At 33.0% G+C, this 25449-nt stretch overlaps 1 protein-coding gene across 7 annotated transcripts in view; it reads right to left on the bottom strand.

The window, feature by feature from the left end:
• Nucleotides 1-382: 382 nt before the first annotated feature.
• Nucleotides 383-25449, bottom strand: part of LOC117692803 (uncharacterized) — a 36932-nt gene continuing 11865 nt past the window's right edge. For 3 of the 7 annotated variants that reach the window (XM_066078455.1, XM_066078454.1, XM_066078457.1), the window contains exons 8-12: nt 25188-25259; nt 20786-20830; nt 15606-15641; nt 2055-2513; nt 383-1942 (exon numbers count right to left, since the gene is read on the bottom strand). In XM_066078455.1, coding sequence (XP_065934527.1) covers nt 714-1942; nt 2055-2513; nt 15606-15641; nt 20786-20830; nt 25188-25259 — 1841 coding nt within the window. In that variant the 3' untranslated portion in view covers nt 383-713. The remainder of the gene's footprint in view (nt 1943-2054; nt 2514-15605; nt 15642-20785; nt 20831-25187; nt 25260-25449) is intronic. The other 4 variants (XM_066078456.1, XM_066078458.1, XM_066078459.1 and 1 more) reach the window with 3 other exon arrangements.

The raw sequence follows: 25449 nt of genomic DNA, 5'->3' as shown, positions 1-25449 counted from the left end.
TTGATTCGTAAATTAATACTAAGGAATATTGAATTAACTTTTGAAAATCATTTTCTTAATAAAAAAATTATTTTTATCATAAATCAATATTCTGTAATGCTATAAAAGAAAACGCTCCATCGGAATCAATCCCGTATTGGTTTAAATTTAATCACTATGTTTTAGAACCATTTTATTAACACACTGAGAAAAGAAAACATCCAAATTTAACAGTGACATTTGGTAAAAAAATTAATTTGAACGAACATTAGATTAGAATTTTGTAAATAATATTTAAACCTATCCTAGGAGTGTATACTAGTATCTACAGTCATGTAATACCAAAACAGAAAACAAAAAACAAAAACTAAAAAAAATTTGATTGGCATTTACAAAATATAATACATCTATAATGAATGTACGTTTTTACATGAATATGTGGTATTTGACAAAACGGATCATAAAGCAAAAAAAGTAAAATAAAAATTAAACACTACATGTAAGTATCATGAAATCTTTTATTTAAGTTATAAAATTGAAATAAAAAAAAAATAAAAACTCCATGCACGTAGCAGCACTGTTTCTTAAAACGTGACTTTAAAAAGTACAAAAAACCCTTTGATTTCATCGCGACCTAGTGACACAGCGACGTAAGAAGAATGTTCATACATTTGAATATCATATAAAATATAAAAGTAAAATTCGAATTTTATGTGATAGCAGCTTTTTAATTTTTACGTCGAAAATATGTCTTTGAAATTCTTCCTTTTAACAGCTCTAACTTTCCGACCAATTTCATTCGACATTGAAAAGAATATATACCTGAAATGGGTTTTTTCCTTCAATAGTGGGTGTTCTTTTAAGTGCTCAAATAAATTCTCTTCTATAATCCTAGAAGAAAGACAATCGTTCATTTCTCTTTCTAGAATGACACAAAATTCACCGGGGTTGGTAGTGGAAACCGGTCGTATGATTTCCTCAATCATTTCGAATCGACAGTGCTTTAGAAGAAGAAACACATACTTCATACTACTGGCACAACACTTAAATAACGCAAAACTTAATAATTCATGTTTTATCTCTATTCTGCTTCCATCAGCTTCAACGAAAAGAAATGCATCAAGTTGGCTGACATTCTTCTTCACCGTTATGGAGTTGAGACCTCCAAGTTCAGACGCCCATTCTTCCACGTTTTTATCCAAGCTGTGAGTTTTGACGAACATAACATACAGCAATACGTTGAACATATCAGGGGTGTTCTCCAACATTTTTTGAAATATAGTGCACAATTCCTTAACTATATTATGTGTGGCCTCTCTTTTGATAAAAATATCATGACGATTTGAATATAAAAGAGTAAGAATTGGATCTCCTAATTTTCCTGGATTTTCTTGGAGAGTATTCTTTACCAATTCAAAATCAACGTTTCGAAACCAACATGTTGGGTCATTTGCGCAATGTCCATGCTCTCTTTGGTCATTCAAGATCAGTAACATTTCTGCGTCTGAAAGTTCGTTAAAGTCTACGACAACACGTTTGTTTTTGAAAACTCTGATAGGATGGATTTTTTGCAACTCTTCATATACATGGTCATGTATAGCAAAGACAACTTTCAGTTCATGATTTACTTTCTGTTCTATATTTTCCAGGACTTTAATAATTTCATCGGTTTCAGCAAAGTTACCTCTATTATACACCCCAAAGAGGTTATCGCAGCAAAAAAGCTTTTTTATTCCATCAACATTTAAGTCCAAATGGGTTATACTCTTTTCCTTCCTACATACTTCCCATTGATTTCTTCTGTAGTGGTTTTCAATGTACTTCAGACATGTTGATTTTCCAGTTCCTAATGCCCCTATAACCACAACAATATGTTCTCTTCCCAGAATTTCTAGAACTGATTTTATCGCTTTTGTCAAAACAACCCCATCCTCTATTTGACATTCAGGATTCAGCTCAAAACCTGTTAATGGATACATAATTAGTTCGCGCATTATAAAAAAAATGTAACGTAAATTAAATTTTGTTATAAATATGAAAAATACACATTTTTATTTCACAAATTATGCACTTACTCAATATTTTTTTCTTATCAGTGTCTTGAAGTTTAACTTCATCGGAAATATTTCCATATCGATTAACCATTCTGACAAATATCTCTCTAAGGTACAAAAATTCCGTGTCTTCATCGCAATATCTATTCCATATTGAACGGATTCTTTCAATATCAGCACCCAGACTTGCATCATCATCAGAAGGTTCATAACCCCAGCCCCGTTTTGGGGGAGTTACATTTTTGCACACGTTCCTTAGAAGGTTGTACACAAGAGATATGTCCAGGTTTTGATTGTCATCCAATGAATTTAGATTACAAAAGGACTTTAGCAACGCTTCACCAAAGTGTTCAATAATAGTTGTTTTGAAAAGAACTGTGACATGTTTCAGATCCTCCTTTTTGCTTTCCTGCTTTAAAATAACTACAAGATAGTGCTTTAAAGCAGCCAAATTCCAAGTCAGATCTTTTGTATGAAACGCTGAAAGGAAACAACAAGAAAGATATATAAATCAAAGATTTGAAAGTACTGACGAGAGTTGAATTTTATTCAGAAGTGAGGAATTAAAAAAACTTCTGGTTCAAGGAGTTAAATAATCGCCTACTGTGCAGTTAATAGGATTTATTCACGTACAGAATAAATCCGATTATTAAAGTAACGGCTCACACCGCATTTACCCTGAATCCACTCCTTAAGATCAGTGTTAAAAACTTCGGGAAAAAAAAATTATGCACCATAGTATATGTGACGTCAATCAAACTTATTTGTGACGTCATATCGTCCGCCGTTAGTATAGTTTATGTACTGTCAGATTTGCATCCTGTTAGGAAAAGAGTGACATAAGAGTTTGGTTGAATTTCATAGAACAGTTCAATGGAACATTAAAATTTATGGAATTAAACTGGTCTTCGAATGAGGATCTACATTTATATACAGATAGTACGGGTAATAAAAATCTAGGTTGCGGTGTTTATTTACAAGGCCACTGGGCTTACTTTGGTTGGCCAGAAAAGTGGCAGAGTTCTTCTCTAATGACTGATATTACTTTCTTAGAGCTAGTGCCTATAGGTTTAGCTATGTGCCTTTTTAAAACACAATTTTGTGATAAGAAAATACTTTTTCACACTGATTGAAATTCTTCAAAATCAAAACAGGTGATGCAATTGGTTCGCCCTTTAATTTTAATGGCAATGCTAAACAAAACTCATTTCAAAGCATTTCACATTGAAGGTTATAAGAATTCAATAGCAGATTCTATTTCTCGAAAACAGTGGGAAAGGTTTTGGACACTTGTTCCGGAAGCAGACGTAAACCCGTTGACAATTCCAAAAGATTTTCTAGAGATTGTATCCGAGCTGAAATTGAGCACTTAACACTCAGTTCCATAGCCCCTAATACAAAGCTGGTGTATTCAAACGGTTTGAATGCGTTTAACAATTTTAGAAATCAATATAATTTAGAGTCAATTTGGCCTCCCCCTATTGACCAATTATGTTCATTTGTTGCTCATTTGTCTCTTGGAAATTCATCTCACAGTACAGTTTCTTGTTATTTATCTGCTGTGGGTTTTCAGTGTAAATTAATGGATGTAATGGACACAACACAATTTTTTTATTGAGAAAAATGCTGAAAGGTATCAAAAGAACTAAAGGGAAAGAAGACTGGCGGCTTCCGATTACAAAAGATTTGTTATGTAAAATTATTACTACAACGTCGGCAGTTTGCAATAATACCGATTTTGAAGCCAGTTTGTTTTCGGCGTCATTTTCTTTAGCTTATTATGCTTTTTTGAGAGTTGGTGAATTTACTTATAGCAACGTTAATCAATCGCATCACATCATTTCTTTACATGATATTAAGCTTACCAAGTGTAGTAAATCAAAGGAAATGGCTATTGAGTTAACTATACCAAGCTCTAAAGTTGAACAACTGGGCAAGGGTTGCAAACTGTTTATTGTACAGACTGCACTGTTAATCTTATTGCAACATACTCGTACATGGCAGTTCGTCCAAAAGCAAACGGTCAATTTTTTATACATGTTGATACCAGTCCCCTCACGCGTTATCAATGTGTTTCAGTATTAAACAAAATTTTGAAATTAGTTGGTTTGCCTAAATCCACTAATAAGTCTCATTCTTTTAAAATTGGGGCAGCTTCAGACAGTTTTAATATGGGAATTTCAGAATTAGAAATTAAAAGAAAGGGTAGGTGGAATTCGGAAGTTTATAAGCGTTACATTAGAAATTGAATTTTTGATTTATCTTTTATTTTAGATCAAAATACGAACAAACTCCAAACATCTTAATAATGCATTGTGGGGGAAATGACATCGGGAAAATCAAAATTAAAGATCTTAGAGAAACTATGAAATTAACATACTACAGGCTAAAGAGTATGTTACCAAACACTTGGTTTTGTTGGTCAAGCATTCTGCCAGAAACAAATTGGAGATATAGTAAAAACACTAAAGCTATGAATTATGCCGTGAAAAGAATAAACAACTACATGTGTAACCTATTCATGGTCAATTGGGATAGTTTCATCCAACATCAACAAATTTTATGGAATTCGAAAAAATCTCTTTATGAAGGATGGTTTACATCTGTCTCAGCTTGGGAATGATTTATTTTTGCACAATGTCATTTAGATAATTTATTGAACAAAAATAATGTTTGGCGAGAGTGGGCCACGCCCATGGCCTGAAGCAACGCTCCCCCAATTTTATTGGCGGTGGTTGTCCATAAAAGTCTTAAGAATTTATGTCCAACCATGTGGCGAATATTGCGTTGCTTCATACTATTAAAACAAGATTTTGCTGAGTATCTGTTCACCCAGTACCAGCAAATCTAAGAATACAAGGCCATGTACAATGTAATGTAATGTTATGTAATGTCATGTCATTTAATGATAATGAAAGATTTGCTTTGGGCAAATCTGAAAGACATAATGTTTAATGGAGGTCTAATATTTGGATTAGTCCTCACGAACAATTTAATGTAATGTTATGGACAATTAATGTAATGTAATGTTTTATAATGATAATGAATGTTCAACGATTTACATTCATTTAACTATTTTATTGAAATATAATGTAATGTAATTCATAACTATAATGTAATGGGACCATCCTTCTGTGTAAGGTGGTCCAAATTGAGGCCGTGGCCTCTCTTGCCAACAATAAACTAATATATAACTTTATTTACTTTCGTTGTCTTTAATAATAAGGTTAATGCATATGGTATTGAATAAATAAATGCACTCAAAATAATATGGAAAAACACAAAGGAGAATTCAGTTAACGCAATAAACTATAGAAATTTTGGGTTTTTTTTATTTTGGTGAGAAAGGAATTATATGTCAGCATGAAACTTGAAATTTGCAAAAAGAGCTGAACGTTATAAGGCATCTTTTTCACTAGTGATGATTTCAACAAATGTTACATGTACGTGTAACATATATATAGTATGAAAATATCATTTCCATAAACTATAGGCTATTGAAATCAACGATAACATTTATATGTATTTTTGTTCGGAAATAGTTTTTTCAGTTATGTTATAATTTTTTCAAACATTTTAATCCAATATAAATTCTCGGGTTTTTTTTTTACAAACATTTTGAGCTAAAGACGGGTCTTATCGTGTGTCTAAAAATAGAGTTAACGTCATCAAACCACGGTTGTAAATGAATGAGACACATTCATAATGGTTCGCGAGCATGGCGAACAAAATTTCTGTTCCTAGTAATACACATGTACTTTCCTGTATCAAGATTGCAAATAGTTTTCGTCACTAAGCTTGCAAAGCTCGCTCGTACGATTTTTAATTGTTTGCAACTCATTTATTTATAATAATTTGAAAAAAAATTGCAATCTCTTGTGATCAAACTTCATTCTGCCATTTGTATTAAAATCAACATATCCCTATGATATTTATGTGCATGTACATGTATATAAAGGAATTTCATGTGCTTACAGGTATTATGTATCGCGTAGTTATGTTTTTACTAATTACTCATTATGATGGTATGTAGACTTCGAGGGTCTTTTTGTTTTTATTAACATTATTCGCACTAGGAGCGTTTGAAGGCTATTATCCTGATCATCAATATATCTAATTTGGCTACATAACGGTGTGCTATGCAAGTTTTGCCCACCTCTTCTATCCTCCTTACAATTAATTACTGTGAAATCATTTTAATTCGTCAATGTTCGTGGGTAGCCAAAATTTTCCAGGTTCATAGGAAAGGAATTTCGTTGGTAATATAATCGGAAAAATTCTTAATTATTATTAAACAAATGATTGTTCTTGGGGCTGTTAATTCGTGGACAAGGATTATCTACGAATGCCACGAACATTGGTCACCCACGAACAATGATGATTCCACAGTATATGTATGTTTGAGTTGAATGCATAGTTTTCTTTTGGTAAATTTATGGTATATTTTTGGGCCCACCTTCTACTGCATTTTTGGTAAATTACTAAAGATATATATATGAAGTCTCACATTTTCACGTTAATAATCATTATAACTAAATCTGGCATTTTTAATAAATGTTCTTCCAACAAGCCATGGTTTTTTCTTAATCTAAGTATATAGCAGCAAAACAGAGCTGCAGATCTGCAATCTTTATTTAGATTGGATATGATTCCCTTGAGTTTAAACATAATAAACAAAAAATTAGCTGCATTGCTCGATATTTAGGGAGCGGGCAAGGGTGGAAAATCTGAAGTGAAATTAATGTTTTTTTTCCATCAAAACTAAAATGGTTTTAAATTATATCATTTCCTTATTAACTTTTTCTGTATAACCAGTGATTTAGATGTCCGACCCAAGGTATATATTCGCGATGCATGATGAACTCGTTCTAAACTTTTCGCCATTATGTTAATTAGCCAGTCAACAGGCGTACTTGGCTAACCCGTTCTGGAAATTTTTTTCTCGCATTATCACCGGTGTGAGATCGGTTTGTCCGGTTTGAGACAGCAGTGTGAGATTTTTCTGTCTTACACTTTGTATTACTACGCCGTTATAAAAAGTAAACAAATTTAAACGTTGTCTGCTGTAGGGAAATGCAAAATGGTGCAAGTAGATTATCTATTAAGTAGTTGTGTTGCTTAATAATTACAATTTATCATATTTTTAATTTAAAAAACTGTCGAATGCTCTCATTTTGACTTGCACTATTTGAAGCACGCGAAGGGATAAACTGCAAGTAATCTTTTGAACGTCATAACAGAAAGTTGTCAAACATCATTTTTTAAGGTAACATAATGCGAGAAAAATAATCATTCATTATAAAATCGTGTGGGATAATGAAATTCCACCTACATGTAACCAGGAGTCGTGCTTCGCAAGCGTTTTATCCATCAAAACTAAAACCACGCATTCAAGAAATGTTTGTTCAACATTTATCAAATCTTAACTTCTTTGTAAACTTTAAATTAGTTGCCAGTAAATATATTCGTTCTTTACAGTATCATGTAAAATCATTTCATTGCAAGTATATATATTAATGATAACTACCCCTGACTTGGATACGTTAAAACGTGTCCACCACATCATTCTCATTTTTGCTATATTTCTTGTTTATCAAAAATGAAAGTAGGTTTTGATAAATAACATAATATTTACTTATCATTTCAACTTCAATCATAGCTTACTGACATCACTTCACACGATCGCGAGTTGTAATCATTTTATAGTTTTTTTGCAAAATGCCTTAATCTATAAGTATGACTATTTTTTTGACTAGGTTTCACTTCCAGTTTGCTATATCAAGAGTAACTGCATAAGAGAGTTGATAAAAATAAACAGTAAAAAAAAGTCAAAACAAAACCCAAAACATTAGACAAACGTATCATTGTTTTAACATCAATTCTCTGTAAATACCCAAAATACGTGGCCACGCGCTATCATGGAATTGAATTTTATCTCTCTGACTTGAAAGAATGTTACATATGAAGACTCTCTGTGGGTATATTTTTGACAGTTCATACTCAGTTTCCATAGCAACGACATTAAAACATTTTGCTTCTGGCCAAAATGACATATAGAGTACTATTATATAAGTAACTCGTATGCTCCCTAAACGCATGAAGGTTTGATCATAACATTGGTTTAATTTTATAAGCAAGTAATCAATGTACTTGTACACATACATTGGTTTCAGTGAAATGTACAGATAACAATACCATCGGTTTGTGTTTCATAGATTTAGCTTATAAAATAGTGAAAAACAGGCACATTAAATTATATCAATTTAATTTTAAGCAGGCAATTGAAAGTTGGAATAAATATTTTTTTCTAATAAATACAACCAAAATTAGCTTGGGTATATTCACTGGCTTTCATATACAACTATTTGAAGTTATCGCTTTTCCATAAAATCCAACTTAAAGTTACTTCCCTTTGTTGACTCTTCTGTATTGAAGTACAAAAAAGACGTCACAACAACATGGCAAAAGCAGACGTTGAAAAACATAAATAAAATTGAGTGGACAAAAAAGTGATTTAAATTTTGGTGTATTTAGAGTAAGTCTCTAATGAATTGGTGAATATGAAATGAGCCATGCTCTATTGGGATTAGCTTAATTACCGGCCTGTGCTGTATTCAAACCTTTTGTAAACATGTGACTGTCTTGTACAAATAAAACAATCTTGATCAAATGATACAGACAGAGATTTCCTCTACTTAAGTTTCGGTAATCTGACATACGAATCCAGCACTCAACCAAGGAAGCTATTGAGCTACATGTACCAACCTGCAACACTTATATAAGAATGCAATACAACTGTGACGGCCAGCCCGGTTCGAATACCGGCGCCAGATAGCTCAGTTGGTAGAGCACATGACTAGTGTTTCAGGGGGCCTGGGTTCGAATCCCGGTCTGGTCCGTCATTATTTCTCCCATCCCGTTACACAACTAAACACCCCCACCCCGGAATGATGGTGTGGAAGATGGAAAGAATCGCAGTGTGTACTCTTCCAGTGTGTACTCTTCCAGAGTGTCAACCCATGATGAGGCCATTCCAAGTTTTTTTATGTTTAGCGTCCGCGGACGGATTGGTTTTCAGATGTTAAAATAAAAATAAAAAAACCACCACAATGGTTGTTCATACAATTCGATCGGGTTTGTTGGGGTGTATGTTTTGTATATTGGGCTCGGGATCGCATTTTTAAATCGGGATCGGAAAATAAATATATATAAACAACATTCAAAATGCAAAGAGTCAATTATACTATAATGCAGGGAATTTTTTTTTTTTTATTTCTTATATGAAGTTTTGTGCAAAAGATATGGATTTTTTTTTATTATATTATTTGTTATTTTTGTTACAAAATGAAGAAAATATTTCAAAATATATAATAAATTTTATTTTGTTGAACCTTTAAAGTTGTGTGTTTTATCTAAGGTTTTTTTTCCTAATAGAAAGATAGGTTTTTGAGTTTTGGGTGGACGCTAAACAAAGAAAATACTTGCAATGGCCTGAGCACTGAGCATAGTTCCGAGGATATACTTTTTCGTACCCACAGAAATCCATCATTGCGGTGCATTTTATGTGGAAGTCAGATCTGGTGTCAGTGATGTGGTTTAATTTAAATTGACCCAAATTTTCTGGAATACTGGTATATATGTTTATAAAATACCAGACCTATATCCCCATTATGTAGGATTTACTAATTTTGAGAACCCTCATGAACAATGTAAAATATGATCATAAAAAGGCAGTCGATGAGATGTTCAAGCAATCCAAAGCAGTCCTTATTCCAATTGGCCAAGGTATGTATATTCACATCGAAATCAAATAATTTTCAACCAATCTTATAGTCTGTTCCAGCTTCCGTCGCTTGTTGATTTTCCCAATGAATACACCTCAGGTCTAAATGTACTGAGTAAATTTTAAAAATCAGGCATCACCCCCCCCCCCCCAAAAAAAAAAAAAGAAAGTCCTCTCCAATTGACAGTATATCCAGGTCCTTCATGCAAAGCGAAATCTCAGTGGTTATTATTTTTTTAATTGACAATTTTAGGTTATCTGTATATTGATACTTAAAGTAATAGAAAATAACCACCACCCCCCTAGAAAAAATGTTTTTCACCTTTTTGATTTGTATACTTTTTTTGCATCATGTTATATTTCATACCCAAGTTGTTTTATTTAATTTCTTTGCTGATTTGAGCCATCTTAATTAAGCAAACAGTGATGGAAATACTACTGCTTATTTCGATTATGTAATCAAAATAATATACATGTAAAGTTAACAGCATTAAAGTAAATGTAAAGGTAATTTGGGAAAGTTGAAAATGATTCATTCTGTTATAAATTTGCTGTAAATATATTAAAATACAATTTTAGGATTATGTGTATGCTGCAGAAATATAAAAATGTGGCTTTTATCATCACAACAGAGTCGAAACGAAGACATAGATTGAACAGAAAATGTAAGTTGATGATTTTAAACAAATTTAATCAAAAAGTGGTGTCACATGTAGATATTCCAATCAGCTGATATTATATTTAATCTATTATGCAGGGCTCAACAGTAACACTTGTCCAGTTGCTGTGTCCAGCCGATTGGACAAGTCAATCTACATAAACACTTGTCTAGTTTACAATTAATTTTTCTCGAACAATTGTGATATCATTATGATGATAGACCTCATACAATATCTTGAAAAATTTAACATTTTTTTTCACTGTACAGAAATGGAACAGAAAGAAGATCAAACTTTCAAATCAAATTTTATGTATAAAAAAATTATGCAATTTCAGAGAACGTTGAAAACTTATATCCAAACTATATAGTAGCTAAGTTACTAAAATAAATGTACTAAATCTACTTGTCAGTGTCATATCACTAGAACACACCGGTAGATTGGGTAGAATATTCTTTCTGGAGTTATATACAATAGTAAGATATTTTTAATATTTAGAAGATTTTTTTATACTGACCCAGTACTGATAAACACTGTAATTGATAACAACAACAATTAAGATAATTTTTGATTAAATATTTTTCGACAATAAAAAATGTGGAGACCAATCATACTCTTATCAATTTCTATCATTTATTTAAAATGCCATTCATAATTGTCCATACCTTTCAAGAGAAATTACAATTGATAATAGCATTTACACAGGTAAGCAACTTTCCCGAAGAACAGGTTACTATTTTAGCTAATGTTGAGCCCTCTTATGCTATATCTAATTCAGTTACAGCTGTTAATTAGTGCATGCAGCTATAGACTAATACTCCAAGTGAAAATAACAATAATCAGTATAACTTGAGATATTAATTAAAAGCCATTTCCTCTTTTTCACTTTTAAAATTTTGTACATGTTAACATAAACACATCAGAATTCTGTTTCTACTTTGAAAAAAAAAACCAACATTCAGTCACATTTGAACATGCCTGTTGAGGCATTCTATGCGAAATAAGTACATGTAAATGATTTTATTTAATAATCCATACATGTAATATATTACTTTTTCAACATTGCAGAGTGTTGAGGACAATGACAACAGTCCAGTTAATACCTAGACAAGCAAGACAGTCAGACATACAATGCTAGATGAACAAATAATGAACAAACTGAATTCGCTAAAATATTGAGCAATTCAACATCAATTAATTGTCACTTTCTTGTGTATTTTTATTTTATTTTCATGATTTGGAATATATTTTGAATTTATTTGAAGAATTATTTATTAGCTAGTTTATAAGTGTTGATTTTTATTCCTGGAGTCGCATTTAAAAAATATATCATTTTCCCCTTGTGCTGATATTTGGAGTTATCTACCCTTATCATACAAAAAAATCAATTCAAGCCTTCTTAAAGTGGTAAAAATCATTAATGTTGTTATTTATTCAAGCAGTTGACTTATTTCATTAATGGAAAATATCTAAAACCAGAATTTCATGCTATCATTATTTGTTAAGACTTATTTGATAGGGTTTTCTTGCTTCGAGTTATCTGCACTTTGCAAAAATCTATAGAAACAATTCTTATAAAGCCAAATTAAATTATACTGATACATTGAATTTAAACTATTTTGAAATATTTAATCAGTTTCTCATCTACTTATGCAGAAAAAACATTTTTATAGGTGTTTTATGATCAACTTATTGTAAAAAAAAATATTTTATAATTTTTTTAAGGGGGATGGGAAGGTGTCAAATTACCAAATTTTGGAAGTAAAATAAACAAAAACGAAAAAGATACTCGCTCTGGTTTTTATAAATAATATTTTATATAAAAATGATGTTTTAAAATTTACAAATGATTTATTTTTTCTCTCCCTGCAATTTTTGAGAGACTTTCAAATATACAGGGTGAAAATTTAAATATCACAATTTAAAAATTTTGAGCTACCAGCTTTAAAATAAAGAATGACATTGAGATTGTTTCTCTCTTACATCATGTACATCTATATTTGTACTATGTATATTATGTGTGAAATATTGAATATTTACAAATAAGCCTGTCCTGTGACTTTGAGTTTACCTTATTTTCCAACTTAAAAACTGTGTATTTTGGCCCTAAATGAATGAAATTGATTACCATGGCAACCAAGGTAAAAGGCATTTTTTTGATGGTGGGTAATATCATAATTAATGAGTATCAATCACTCGAGAAAGTTTCATGAAAATCTGAGATGGTGTGTGCAATGACCCTATAGTAATATTTTGGTATTTACAGAGAATTTATGTAAAATGATAACTATGTAGAGTTATTAGCCTTGTGTATTTACTATTTATCACATTAATCCAAATGTAAACCCATTTAAAAATTAGTTTACTATAATGCTCATTATTGCGTCAAACAAACACTTTGGGACAAGGTCTTAATACGTTTTTTATCCTAAAACTAATAAGAGGAAAATTGACTTTATATCCTAGATCATGGATCATAAAAATGTTCAGAATCACTAAGTAAGCCTTATCAACACAAAATTCCCCTTCCTTATTAACAAATGTTAGTGAATATTGGCATAAACATTAATAAAGCCTTAACAAATGATTGAGCAAAGTTATATAAAAAATAATAGTTTGTTTACGACAGTACATAAACAAGTCGGTGGTCGGGGTACCCGGAGCAGTCCAAACTCGGAGTTTAAACAACTTTAAAGATCTACATTTGAGATGTTGGTAGATCTGCAATGAATTATATAAAAAAAATCAAATTATGTATGTTTATTTTGTTATTCATTGAGGCAAACCTTTATGCGTTTCACTACTGTTCGATTTGAAAAACGACGGAGAGTTTGAAAATATGTACCAAACAACAGAATTCTGACTGCGACTGTTTATGATATTTTGATGTGAAGGCTGCGCATCGAAAATACATCAAATTGGTGGGAATTTCGGAAAAGACCTTTCCTGGTCAAGATATTGGTTTAAAAAACTACACGATGGAAATGGTTCGAAAGCTTCCGTGAATTTATTTACTGATTATTTAACTAGAATTAATAAAAGGGGTCTAAATATCAAGTACTTTTTACATACAAACTTACTTCAACATTTTTAAGATATATACAGAATGAATGTAAGAAACGTTTCGCTGTAAGTTGACTTTTGGGAAGAAATATCAAAAAATAAAAAAGCATGCGGTTGTAACTATTGAAATAAAAAGAAAAGATGAAAAAAAAGAACAGTTCATGTTTTCTATTCGTATATAAGGTGTTTAAAACACAGAAGCGAGAAGATATGTAAAAATGCCGTTGCAATATCATCGTTTTAATATGCTTAATGATGGGCAAAAATATCTAAACATAAAAGACCCAAATACAATATATTTCATATTTGTATCTTGAACTTTTTAAATGGTATATGAATCCTTTAGGTCATAGTTTTTTTCCCAATTACATTGTATTACCTTGCTTCGTGAACTACCTATGAAGATATAAATGAGATTTTAATCCAAAGATTCTTTTGCTTAAATCATTAAAACATATTGTTTATGCACTGAACAAGTACATTGAATGTAGTTATTTTTGAAAACAAGATGTTACCGGCCTTGGTTGTCTCCTGAGTACCATAACACGTAGACTGACATGTCAGAGGGTGTCATATTTGCATTTCGGGATCCCAGAGGGAATATAAACCCTTATCCAAAACGTCTCTGACTGTTACCGCTGCCATTTATAAATTTGTATTTTAAAAGCATTTATACATTGGGGTTGGGGAGAAAACATCTGATTACCAAAACTCTTGCGTCGATGGCCAAATATTGTAAACATATGGTAATATGCATTAGATGGTCGTTCTTTATGATAATCACAGTTGCATTTAAAAGAGATACAAGCACACAATGCACAGTAAATTACAGTAGATTTCCTAAAATAACTACAACTAAAATAATATATTTTTACCATATAGCCTCATTGTTACTTAAACCTCTTCAAATAAAACAAATAAAATTCCTCAAATCCTGCCCCATGGGAAGTAAAGCTTGATTTTTGAAATAGAAGAAATTATGAACATAATAACAATGCCTTTAAAAGTACTGAAAAATACAGTGCGATTAAAATTTTAATAAGTTTTACTATGTTGCTGTATTGTTCCTACCTATAGGGCCTGAATCCCTGACCAAGGGGCCAAATTTAGCAAATACGGTGTTTTAATACATGTTCACTATGTCGCCATATTGGTCTGCCCTAGGGCCTATACCCCTGACGCAGGGGTTATCAATTTCACAATCTTGGTAGAGGGCTTCATGACCACGCATTTAGATTTCCTTAAGTATATTGGAGTAGAGAAGATGTTCTAAGATCTATACGGCATTCACTAACAATCAATTTGGCACCGCCTTAGGGCATTTCACTATCAGTCATATTGGCACCGCCTTAGGGCATTTCACTATCAATTATATTGGCACCGTCTTAGGGCATTTCACTAACAATCAAATTGGCACCGCCTTATGGCCTGTCCTCCTGATAGAGAGGCCATAAATTTTAGATTTCTAGTAGACGTGTTCACGGACAGTATAAACAAGCATATAGATGGGTTTTTTTCAAATCATACAATGTATATGGGGATAAAGCAGATTTAAATTTCCTATGATTTGAAACATGTTCATTATATGACCATACTGCGATAACCCTAGGGCCTGAACCACAGAACAAGAGGCTATGAACGTAAAAATTTTGTTTGAAGCTTTCATGGGCATCACAACCATGCATGTAGTTTTTTAACATGTTTTGGAATAGAGAAAAGATTTGAAAATGTGAGTTTTTTCATATTTGGCTCCGGCCATAAAGCCCCAGGGTTGGTAAAGTAATGATTTTCACAATTTGGATTCCTTTAATCATAGAGATGCTTCGGGCCAAACAATTGGTCATGCAGTTTTCAGGAAGAAGTTTAAAATCCAATTGGTCAACTAAGTGATACTACTAAATAGAGGATTGTATATAAGTAGTGCTATCTTATGGTGATCAAACTGTCCGAAACATTCCACCAGTTTAATCAAATCTATTATTCGTTGCGTTTTAAATATTTTTGTCAGGTTTTTTTGGAAAACATTTGGATGTTTCTTTCTAAGATACTGTCTTATTTTCATCTTACCAATCTGAAGAGTGCTATAAGGTTCGAGATATGTATCTGAAAGGAAAAAAAAACATTGTATAGGAACTTTATCGGGTCTTTAATACTTGAAAAAAAATATATTAGACTAATTTTGTATAAAACCATACTGAGGAGTTTTTTCTTTGCATTTTGAAGGCATTTTTAGATCCTTTTCAAAATTAGCGCACGAATAGAAACGACTAAATATTAGTGCGATCAAAAATTTTGATTTGGATCGGAAAATATTGCTAAAATAGTCGCAAGAAAAATTAAAAAAAAGTACCCATACGATCTTAACCGACCGTTGTATGATGCAAAAATATTCAATCCTTTGATATATTTTGCAGGTATATGCGACTGTTGCACAATGAAAGCAAGTCTTGTAAGGTATAATGCGATAGGGTCGGGTGAGTGATTAGGTAATCGGACAATGAACATGAGCCAATGCGATTGGACGTGCTGCGCTAGTGCAATTAGACGTTCAATGGTATGAATGCTCGTTCGAGTCCTTCTTCAGTAGATGAATTTGAATACGAGAGAAGATTCCGCACAAAAAGATGACAGAATACCAGCCAAAGACAAGGTGATAAACCGTAGAAGGAATATCCAGAAGCAAGAGGAGGTCCAAGGCCTGCCTGGTTAATCGGGCAATGATATAAAACGTTGTACGATAATTACATGAGAATTACATATTAAGCTTCTTTCACAATCGTCACACAAGCACTTAAAACACTTTGCGATCGGAATTCTTTTGGCAACGCACGAGATACGTAACACGAGCTTTCGCATTCTTAGCATGCATTATTGTTGTTGTATCAAGTATCTTCAAAATAGTGGCCATGCACGATTCTTAAAGGTCGTAAGATAAATCACAGCTGTTTAAGCGTGTGTTGTACGATCATGACACTGTTACATGTAGTTAACCTGTCTCATGTAATCTTGCAACTTTTCACTACCATTGCAAGATTTAGCGGTTTCAGTTTCCATGATTTGTCACTAGTATATACTGGATACAGGGTAATTTTCGCCCCATGATATTTCCGCTTTTACTAACGGTTTTACCTCGTTTTAAATTCGCCCCAGCAATGTTGTCATAGACGTGAGAAAATGTGAGACACTGGAAACTGCTTAATCTTCTTTATTCGCTAACTGATACAAGGAGCAAAAAGATTGAAAATAAAGGAACGAATAGTTCACTTTTACAGTATACACTGTGTAAGTATGTTTGAATCTTTGATGGTTTGCACCTATTCTGTTTTGTCCTAAGATGGTTCGTACTTCGATGTTTCTTACTGCCTCGGAGCAAAACATCTCGCTCTATTTAAATATTTTCCTCGTGTAATTAATCCTGTGAAATTAATTATCACCAATATTAGGATTTAAAAATGTTTGTATATATATATATATATATATATATATATATATATATATATATATATATATATATATATATATATATATATATATATATATATTGAAGCAGTGTTTGCTTTAAACATGAACCGTAAAGATAGCATTAGTTCCGACAATGCACGATAGCGTGCTTGGTTCTTTGGAATGTTTATTTATCCATTTTATGAAGCCATAGCCATATATATGCATGTCGTTTTATTAGGTTTATAAAAAGAGATATAAATTGTGTTGTGATAACAATTATAGCCTGTTATTCACTTGAGATTTACCTGTATTTTTTTTATGAACAAGAGATGTTTGTGAAACACTTATGCTCCCCTCCCTGGAGAACATCCACAAAGACAATAAACATAAACTGCAAATATTTAGAATTTTTTCTACGTCCATGGGGCATAACTATGTCGAAAATGGCTTGATCGTACCCAATATCGAACTTGACCTAGATATTATCATAATAAACCTGTATACCAAATTTCAGTTCAATATGTTCATCCTCTGCGAAGAAAATGGGCGGAAACTGCAAATAACTGGAATTTTTCTATGTCCAAGGGGCATAACTTATGTCAAAAATGGCTCGATCGTACGTACCTAATATCAAAAATGACCTAATATTATCATGATAAACTTGTATACCAAATTTCATTTCAATATGTCCATCCTCTGCGAAGAAAATGAGCGGATACTGCAAATAAGTGGAATTTTTCTATATCCAAGGGGCATAACTCTGTCGAAAATGGCTCGATCGTACCCAATATCAAACTTGACCTAGATATTATTATGATAAACTTGAATAGCAAATTTCATTTTAATATGTTCATCCTCTGCTGAGAAAATGAGTAGAAACTGCAAGTAACTGGAATTTTTCTATGTCCAAGGGATTTACCTGTAAATCTCTGTCGAAAATGGCTCGATCGTACCCAATATCGAACTTGACCTAGCAATATCGAACTTGACCTAGATATTATTATGATAAACCTGAGTACCAAATTCAATTTCAATATGTTTATCCTCTGGAAAGAAAATGAGCGGAACTGCAAATAACTGGATTTTTTCTATGTCCAAGGGGCATAACTTATTTCAAAAATGGCTCGATCGTACCCAATATCGAAATTGACCTAGATATTATCATGATAAACCTGTATACCAAATTTCATTTCAATATGTTCATCCTCTGGAAAGAAAATGAGTGGAAACTGCAAATAACTGGAATTTTTTTTACGTACAAGGGGTATAACTCTGTCGAAAATGGCTCGATCGTACCCAATATCGAACTTGACCTAGATATTATCATGATAAACTTGAATAGCAAATTTCATTTCAATATGTTCATCTTCTGCGAAGACAATGAACGGAGATTGTTGATGGACCGACCGACAGACAGACAGCAGCAAAGCAATATGCCCTCCCTTCTTCGAAGGGGGGCATAAAAATTACATTCCCCCAAGTCTCTATTTCATGTTGTAAACTTGACGGATATAACGAATTACGCTTATAACGAAGTTAAATTGCCCGTCCCTGCGACTTCGTTATAACCGTGTTTTACTGTAGTTGGCATGGTGTAGCTTATTTAATTACATAAAGTATCTGCTTAAACTTTACTTTACCCCTGTGCATCCACCATTCAACCACGATTTTATTCTTATGGTTAAGTGGGGTTTAATATTATCTCTCTTCCTATATATTCATTAAATATGACTAATTATTAATTATAAATAATATGTTTAAACTCGTACATGTCTTCTAAATATGGTAAAGTTTGCATTTACTTCCACCGAGTAAAAAGAAAAGTAATACATGTACAAAATGCGCCAACGTTAACATTTGGTTTGTCATATCTAGCTTTGCCTTAGCCTGCCGGAAAGGGAAAGTTACAATTGAAAGTACTATTTTGTATACATTTTTATCATCAAAATAGACATTAATGCGTGCATTGTTATCTCAAACAATCATTTCATTAAAAAGTGTAAACTTTGTCCAAATTACTAACTTACTTATATGTAATAGCTATTACTGTGCAGCTAACATCTCGGACCTAAATGTCCAGTCTTTTTATGTGTATTACAAACCATAATTGTGCGGTAGTAGATCAGTTAAAAGTCAAGTGTTGTTTAATTGCAGTTAACATAATTAACATTTGCAGTTGACCATAAACAAAATGCCGACAAGCCTATTTTAAAATCAAAATAAAACACAAACGGGTTTTGGATCCTTTACTTCAAATTTACTTGTATATGTTTCATACACCATTCATATTTACGCATGTAATCGATGCCAAACATTGCGGTGCGAACCATCTAAGGACGAATGAGAATAGGAACAAAACATCTCAAGGCGAAACATGTTTAGGTGCGAAACATCCCGTTAAAACTTGTTTCAGGCCACAAATAATCCTGATTTTGGTTTTTGCTTTTCTCATCTTCCTGGGTGGTATCTTCTCTTGCATTCAACTATGTCTACTGAAGAGTGTCCGTACGGGCGGAATATACATGTGTATCACCTCTGACTCGTACGAACAGTAAAACAGTGTCGCTCATCCAGTCGCATTGGTGCACGATCAACCGTCCGATCATCTGGTTTTTCGTACTATCCTATCGCAATATCTTACAACACAAGCTTAAATTGTACAACAGTCGCATATAGATTCAAAATATATCGCAAGATTTAATGGGTTTACATCGCGCGAAGGTCGCTCTGAATCGTGCGAGTTTCGTACTTTTACGTTTTCATATGCATTTATTTTGACAACAATTTACGAACCATATCTAATGTTCATGAATGTTTTGTCGCTTCTGTTCGTGCGCAAATTGTGAAAGGGGATTTTTAAGCAACAGTTTCATGGTTGCAAAACAAAGACAGAGACAACTGCGATTTATCAAACTACCTTTTAAAAATCGTGTATTACACAGAACATTGTAGGACTTTTGTACAATGTACTGATGTTCGTATGTTGTATTTTATAAATTAAAAAAAACGTGGTTTGCATTCGGTCGCGTCTGACCTGTTGATGAATAGTGTGTATGCCCATTTTCTAAAGAGACTTGATGTGACCAATAAAACGCGTGCAACGAATGCGAAACATCAAGAAACATAAGCGAAAGCTCGAGCAAAACTGAAACATTCTGATCGCAAATTGTTGTAAAGTGTTCTTGCACCAGTTGTAAAATGGCTTTTAATAACACGCTGCAAAACATCCTTGCATAATACACTGCAAGAATATATTAAGGTGGCTTATCATTGATCGTGTCTATCGTCTCAAAATTATCGCTATTGTGAGATAAAATGACTCTAGTACTCTAGGAACGAATGGAAGTTTCTTTGCCAATTTCAAAATTATGGACATATTTTGTCAGCATGCTCATGCTTTTAAAAAAAACATTTTAGAAATGCAGTGAAATTTTTTCATCGGTCCTATTCGTTCTAGTCATTTCAATTCTTTTATTTTACACAAGGTGTACTATCTAAGAAATAATAAGGCATTTCATTGTAAAATAATGCAATGACCGCAAAACACAGCGTTATGACATATATAAATGAAAAGCGTTGTCATGGCAATCTATTTAAGTAAGATAAAACGGTCATTCTTTTTTATATCACTTAATTATCAGTAATTGATAATTATTTAAACAAGAAAGGTTACACATGAAAAGATCAGCAGATTCATACGTTTTAAACGCTTACCTTATAATTAAAAAAAAAACATTTTTTATGAGATATATACATTTTAGAGCAATTTGACTAAGCGTTAAAAGTTTAATTTAAGAACTAACCGTTCGTGTCTAGCAAAGAATTCTCCGTATCATCTTCTTGTCTCTCTGTGATAAAAACAAAATTAAATTTGATTATTAATGTTCGTCGTCAAAATATTTTAACCTCTGGACTGCTTCTAGTATAATAGACGGTGTATTTTGTTTTATGATTATGGTTTGCGTTTATTCAGGTGCATTTAACTTATCATTTGTTAAATTTGATAATAATACAACAAGTTAGAAGCAATTTAACAAAAATTAGAACTTATCTTTTATTAATTTTGACCCCTGTATCAGGTATAAAGTTATATGGAAAATTAACTGTCTTAAGGTACAAAAACCATGTATGATATTTAAAACTTCATGCTTTCTATCGGAATTGCTCTAGTTGCAAAAATCCCGACAGCGTTTTAAAAAGAAATATTCCTTCGCAAAACACGTCATCATGCTATTTGTATAGCAGTTCTAAAAAAAATCCTATTTTCTCTCACTTTTGCACAATCCTTTGAGTAAAACAATTGTAAAAAAAACCAAAATAAAATTCGCAACATTATTAAAAACAAACTTACTCCCATTAACAAAATATGTCACCGCGTCGTCCAGCTGTCTTTTTTTTCTCAATGACGTGCGACGACATGGAGATTTTTATAAAGCTGTCTTATGGCGACGATGTATGATGTTGTGGGAACGCAATCGAACATTATATGAAGTGTTGTTAGCACGCCGAAGTGCAACAGTGATATCACTAGAGGTACTGTGAACAAGCTCTCAAATGATCCCTCTCCCCCACTAAGAAAATATAATAATTCAAGTACAGGTATTTCTCTACTGGAAAATAATGGATGCTCTACATTCTTATAGTGACCTTGAACTTGCAAATATGACCAAAGCCAGGGACATATTTATAGATCACAAGCATCTTTATGTTAAATGTTACCCTCTAATCATTTGAATTTCCGTTACAAGATGTGACCTATACAGGAATTATGCATTTTTAAACAATGATCTTGACCCCAACTAAACCTGGTCAAATTCATGCCACACCCTTAGGTCACATGAAGTCTTAATATGAAGTAAGAACGTCCAATGTTTCTCCATCAGAAAGAGCTATGGTCAAAATCGTGACAAAACCTCGAATCATAGGCAATCTTTGTGTAAATTCAACTTGTCCAAATGACCTTGGGTCAAAATCATGACACACCCTCGGTTCATAGGAAATCTTTATGTAGAGGAGGAACATATAATGTTTCTCAATAAGGAGGGATTAGACCGAGTATGATTTATGAACTTTTTCTTTCCAGTGACTTGCTCACATGACCTTTGGCCAAAAAACATCCTCAGGTCATAAGCAATCTTTTTTTGAAGTAAGAACTTCCAATGTGTCTCCAAGAGAAATATATGGACTGGACACGATTGCACACACTGACGGTCATGGTGATTCCTATATACCCAAAAACTTTTATGTTTTCTCATGCTGCACAACCTCACCGCAGCTCCGTTTTTGCTGTCTGATAAATGAACTCAACACTTGTGCATGATGAAATATGTCATTTATTAAAAATGACGAAACATTACTCGTGCTAACACTCTCAGAGATGAAGACAGAATGACCCTACTCTCACTGGTCATATACTGACCGCATCAAACCACGTGACCGTATCGCTTAATTTGATTGGCTATTAATTTAAATTTGGGGAGAATTACACCATGAAATTTTTAACAATTACATAATAGGTCACTGGGAGGTTTTTAGACAAGGAATTTGAGCTAAAAATAGACATGGACAGTGACCACTGCAGGGAAATTACATAATATGGCCAACGACCTCTACAAGGCCTGGGAAAGAAATGCAACTTATCTAATCAAACATAAACATGAAAAATACAATAAATAAGCAAATAAAATTATAGCATTCAACACATAAATACAATTATTAACATAATTGTTGTTTCGTAGCGAGTGGTGTAATAATGTATGAACTTTTTGTTGCGTAATGGCGTAGTGATAACGCAACAATGTTTTGTAGGAGCGGCATATTATGGTGTGTTACATTATGGTGTTTTATTTGGTGAAGTGTTTTTTCACAACGTTTATTCAAAGTTTTGCAAACAAACCATGTTAAACCAAAGAGACTTAACAAGAGGCCCAGGGGCCACATCGCTCACCTGAGCAACAATTGCCTTATTTCTGATCAAATTAGCATTACAGTATCAAAATATCTTGACAACTGAGTACAGTAGATCTTGCTAAAAAAAAATTGAAAATCTGCCAATTTTTATCCACCTGTTATTTTCTGGTAAATACCAAGCCCCTTTTGTTGTTGTACCTCTAAGATTTTTCTCTATTCCTATTTACCCCCCCCCCCATTTCGTGGCCCTACTATTCTCTAGGGAATCATGGTTTCATCAAACTTAAATCTAACTTTAATCTCATAACCTGTGCTTTCACACTAAGTACTGAGTTTTGGACCAAAAACTTTCCCAGAATATTTTTAAAGATTTTCTCTATATATATCTATGTAAAAATTCAAACCGCCATCAAGGTCCCGCCCTACCACTAGGGACTGTGATTTTGCAAACTTGAATTTACACTTTCCGAGGATGCCTCTACACAAGTTTAAGCTTTTCTGGCCAAATAGTCTTTAAAAAGAAGATTTTGATAGATTTTCTCTATACATTCCTAAGTAAAATTTCATCCCCCATTGTGGCCTCACCCTACCCCTGGACTATTATTTAAACAAACTTGAATCTATATGATCTGGGGATGCCTCCACTCAAATTTGGGCTTTCCTGGCCTAATACTTTTGAGAAGAAGACTTTTAAAGATTTTCTCTATATATAAAAATGTATCCCCCATTGTGGCCCCGCCCTACCCCCAGGGACCATGATTTGAACAAACTTGAATCTACATTATCTGAGGATGGTTACACGCCAATTTAAGATTTCTTGGCCAAATAGTTATTAAAAGAAATTTTTTAAAAGATTTTCTCTATATACTCTTATGTAAAAATAGATCCCCCAATTGTGGCCCCACCCTACCCCTTGGGGACTATGATTTGAAGAAACGTGAATCTACACTACCTGAGGATGCTTCCATTTTAATTTGAGCTTATCTGGCATAATAGATTTTGAGAATAAGATTTTTAAAGATTTTCTCTATATATATTTCAATGTAAAACTTGATCCCCCAATTGTGGCCCCACCCTACCCCTTGGGGACTATGATTTGAAGAAACGTGAATCTACACTACCTGAGGATGCTTCCATTTTAATTTGAGCTTATCTGGCATAATAGATTTTGAGAATAAGATTTTTAAAGATTTTCTCTATATATATTTCAATGTAAAACTTGATCCCCCAATTGTGGCCCCACCCTACCCCCGGGGATCATGATTTGAACAGACTTAAATCTACACTACCTGAGGATGCTTCCATTTTAATTTGAGCTTATCTGGTCTAATAGTTTTTGAGAAAAAGATTTTTAAAGATTTTCTCCATATATTCCTATGTACAACTTGATCCACCAATTGTGGCCCCATCTTACCCCCGGGGACCATGATTTGAACAATTTTGAATCTACACTTCCTGAGGATGCTTCCATTCAAATTTGAGCTTTTCTGGCCTAATAGTTTTTGAGAAGAAGATTTTTAAAGATTTTCTCCATATATTCCTATGTACAACTTGATCCCCCAATTGTGGCCCCACCCTACCCCCGGGGACCATGATTTGAACAATTTTGAATCTACACTTCCTGAGGATGCTTCCATTTAAATTTGAGCTTTTCTGGCCTAATACGTTTTGAGAAGAAGATTTTTAGAGATTTTCTCCATATATTTCTATGGAAAACTTGATCCCCCAATTGTGGCCCCACCCTACCCCCGGGAACCATGATTTGAACAAACTTGAATCTACACTACCTGAGGATGCTCCCATTTAAATTTGAGCTTTTCTGGCCTGATAGTTTTTGAGAAGAAGATTTTTGAAGATTTTCTCTATATATTCCTATGTAAAACTTGATCCCCCTCTTGTGGCCCCTCCCTACCCCCGGGGACCATGATTTGAACAATTTTGAATCTACACTACCTGAGGATGCCTCCACACAAGTTTAAGCTTTTCCAGCTGAATAGTTTTTGAGAAGAAGATTTTTGAAAAATACCAACAAATTTTTAATAATTCTCAATTATCTCCCCTTTAAAAAGGGCGTGGCACTTCATTTGGACAAACTTGAATCCTCTTCACCTAGTGGTGCTTTGTGCCAAATTTGGTTGAAATCTGTCCAGTGGTTCTTGAGAAGAAGATGAAAATGTGAAAAGTTAACAACGACGACAACGACAACGACGACAACGACAGACAACGGACAAATTGTGATCAGAAAAGCTCACTTGAGCCTTTGGCTCAGGTGAGCTAAAAAAGTAAATACATTACCAACATGATAGATATTTCTTCTGAAATCTTTACCTCTATTCCTTGTTTGTTCGGTACTGGAATGGTTTATGCCTGTTAAAAATGGGCAGTTTTAATTATGTAAAATTCTTAACAAATGTACTATTATTTGCAAAATAAATTAAAATATTAGGTAAAAACCTCAGCAGTCAGTCATGTTAGTATTTTCAATTCAATTTTTAATCTAGTAATACATATGAAAAAAAATTCATGCCAATTTTGCTGACGACTTAAAGGGAAAGGT

This window comes from Magallana gigas, chromosome 3, assembly GCF_963853765.1.
Source record: "Magallana gigas chromosome 3, xbMagGiga1.1, whole genome shotgun sequence".
In the NCBI taxonomy this organism is placed as follows: Eukaryota; Metazoa; Mollusca; class Bivalvia; order Ostreida; family Ostreidae; genus Magallana; species Magallana gigas.
This window is presented reverse-complemented; position numbering and strand designations above follow the sequence as displayed.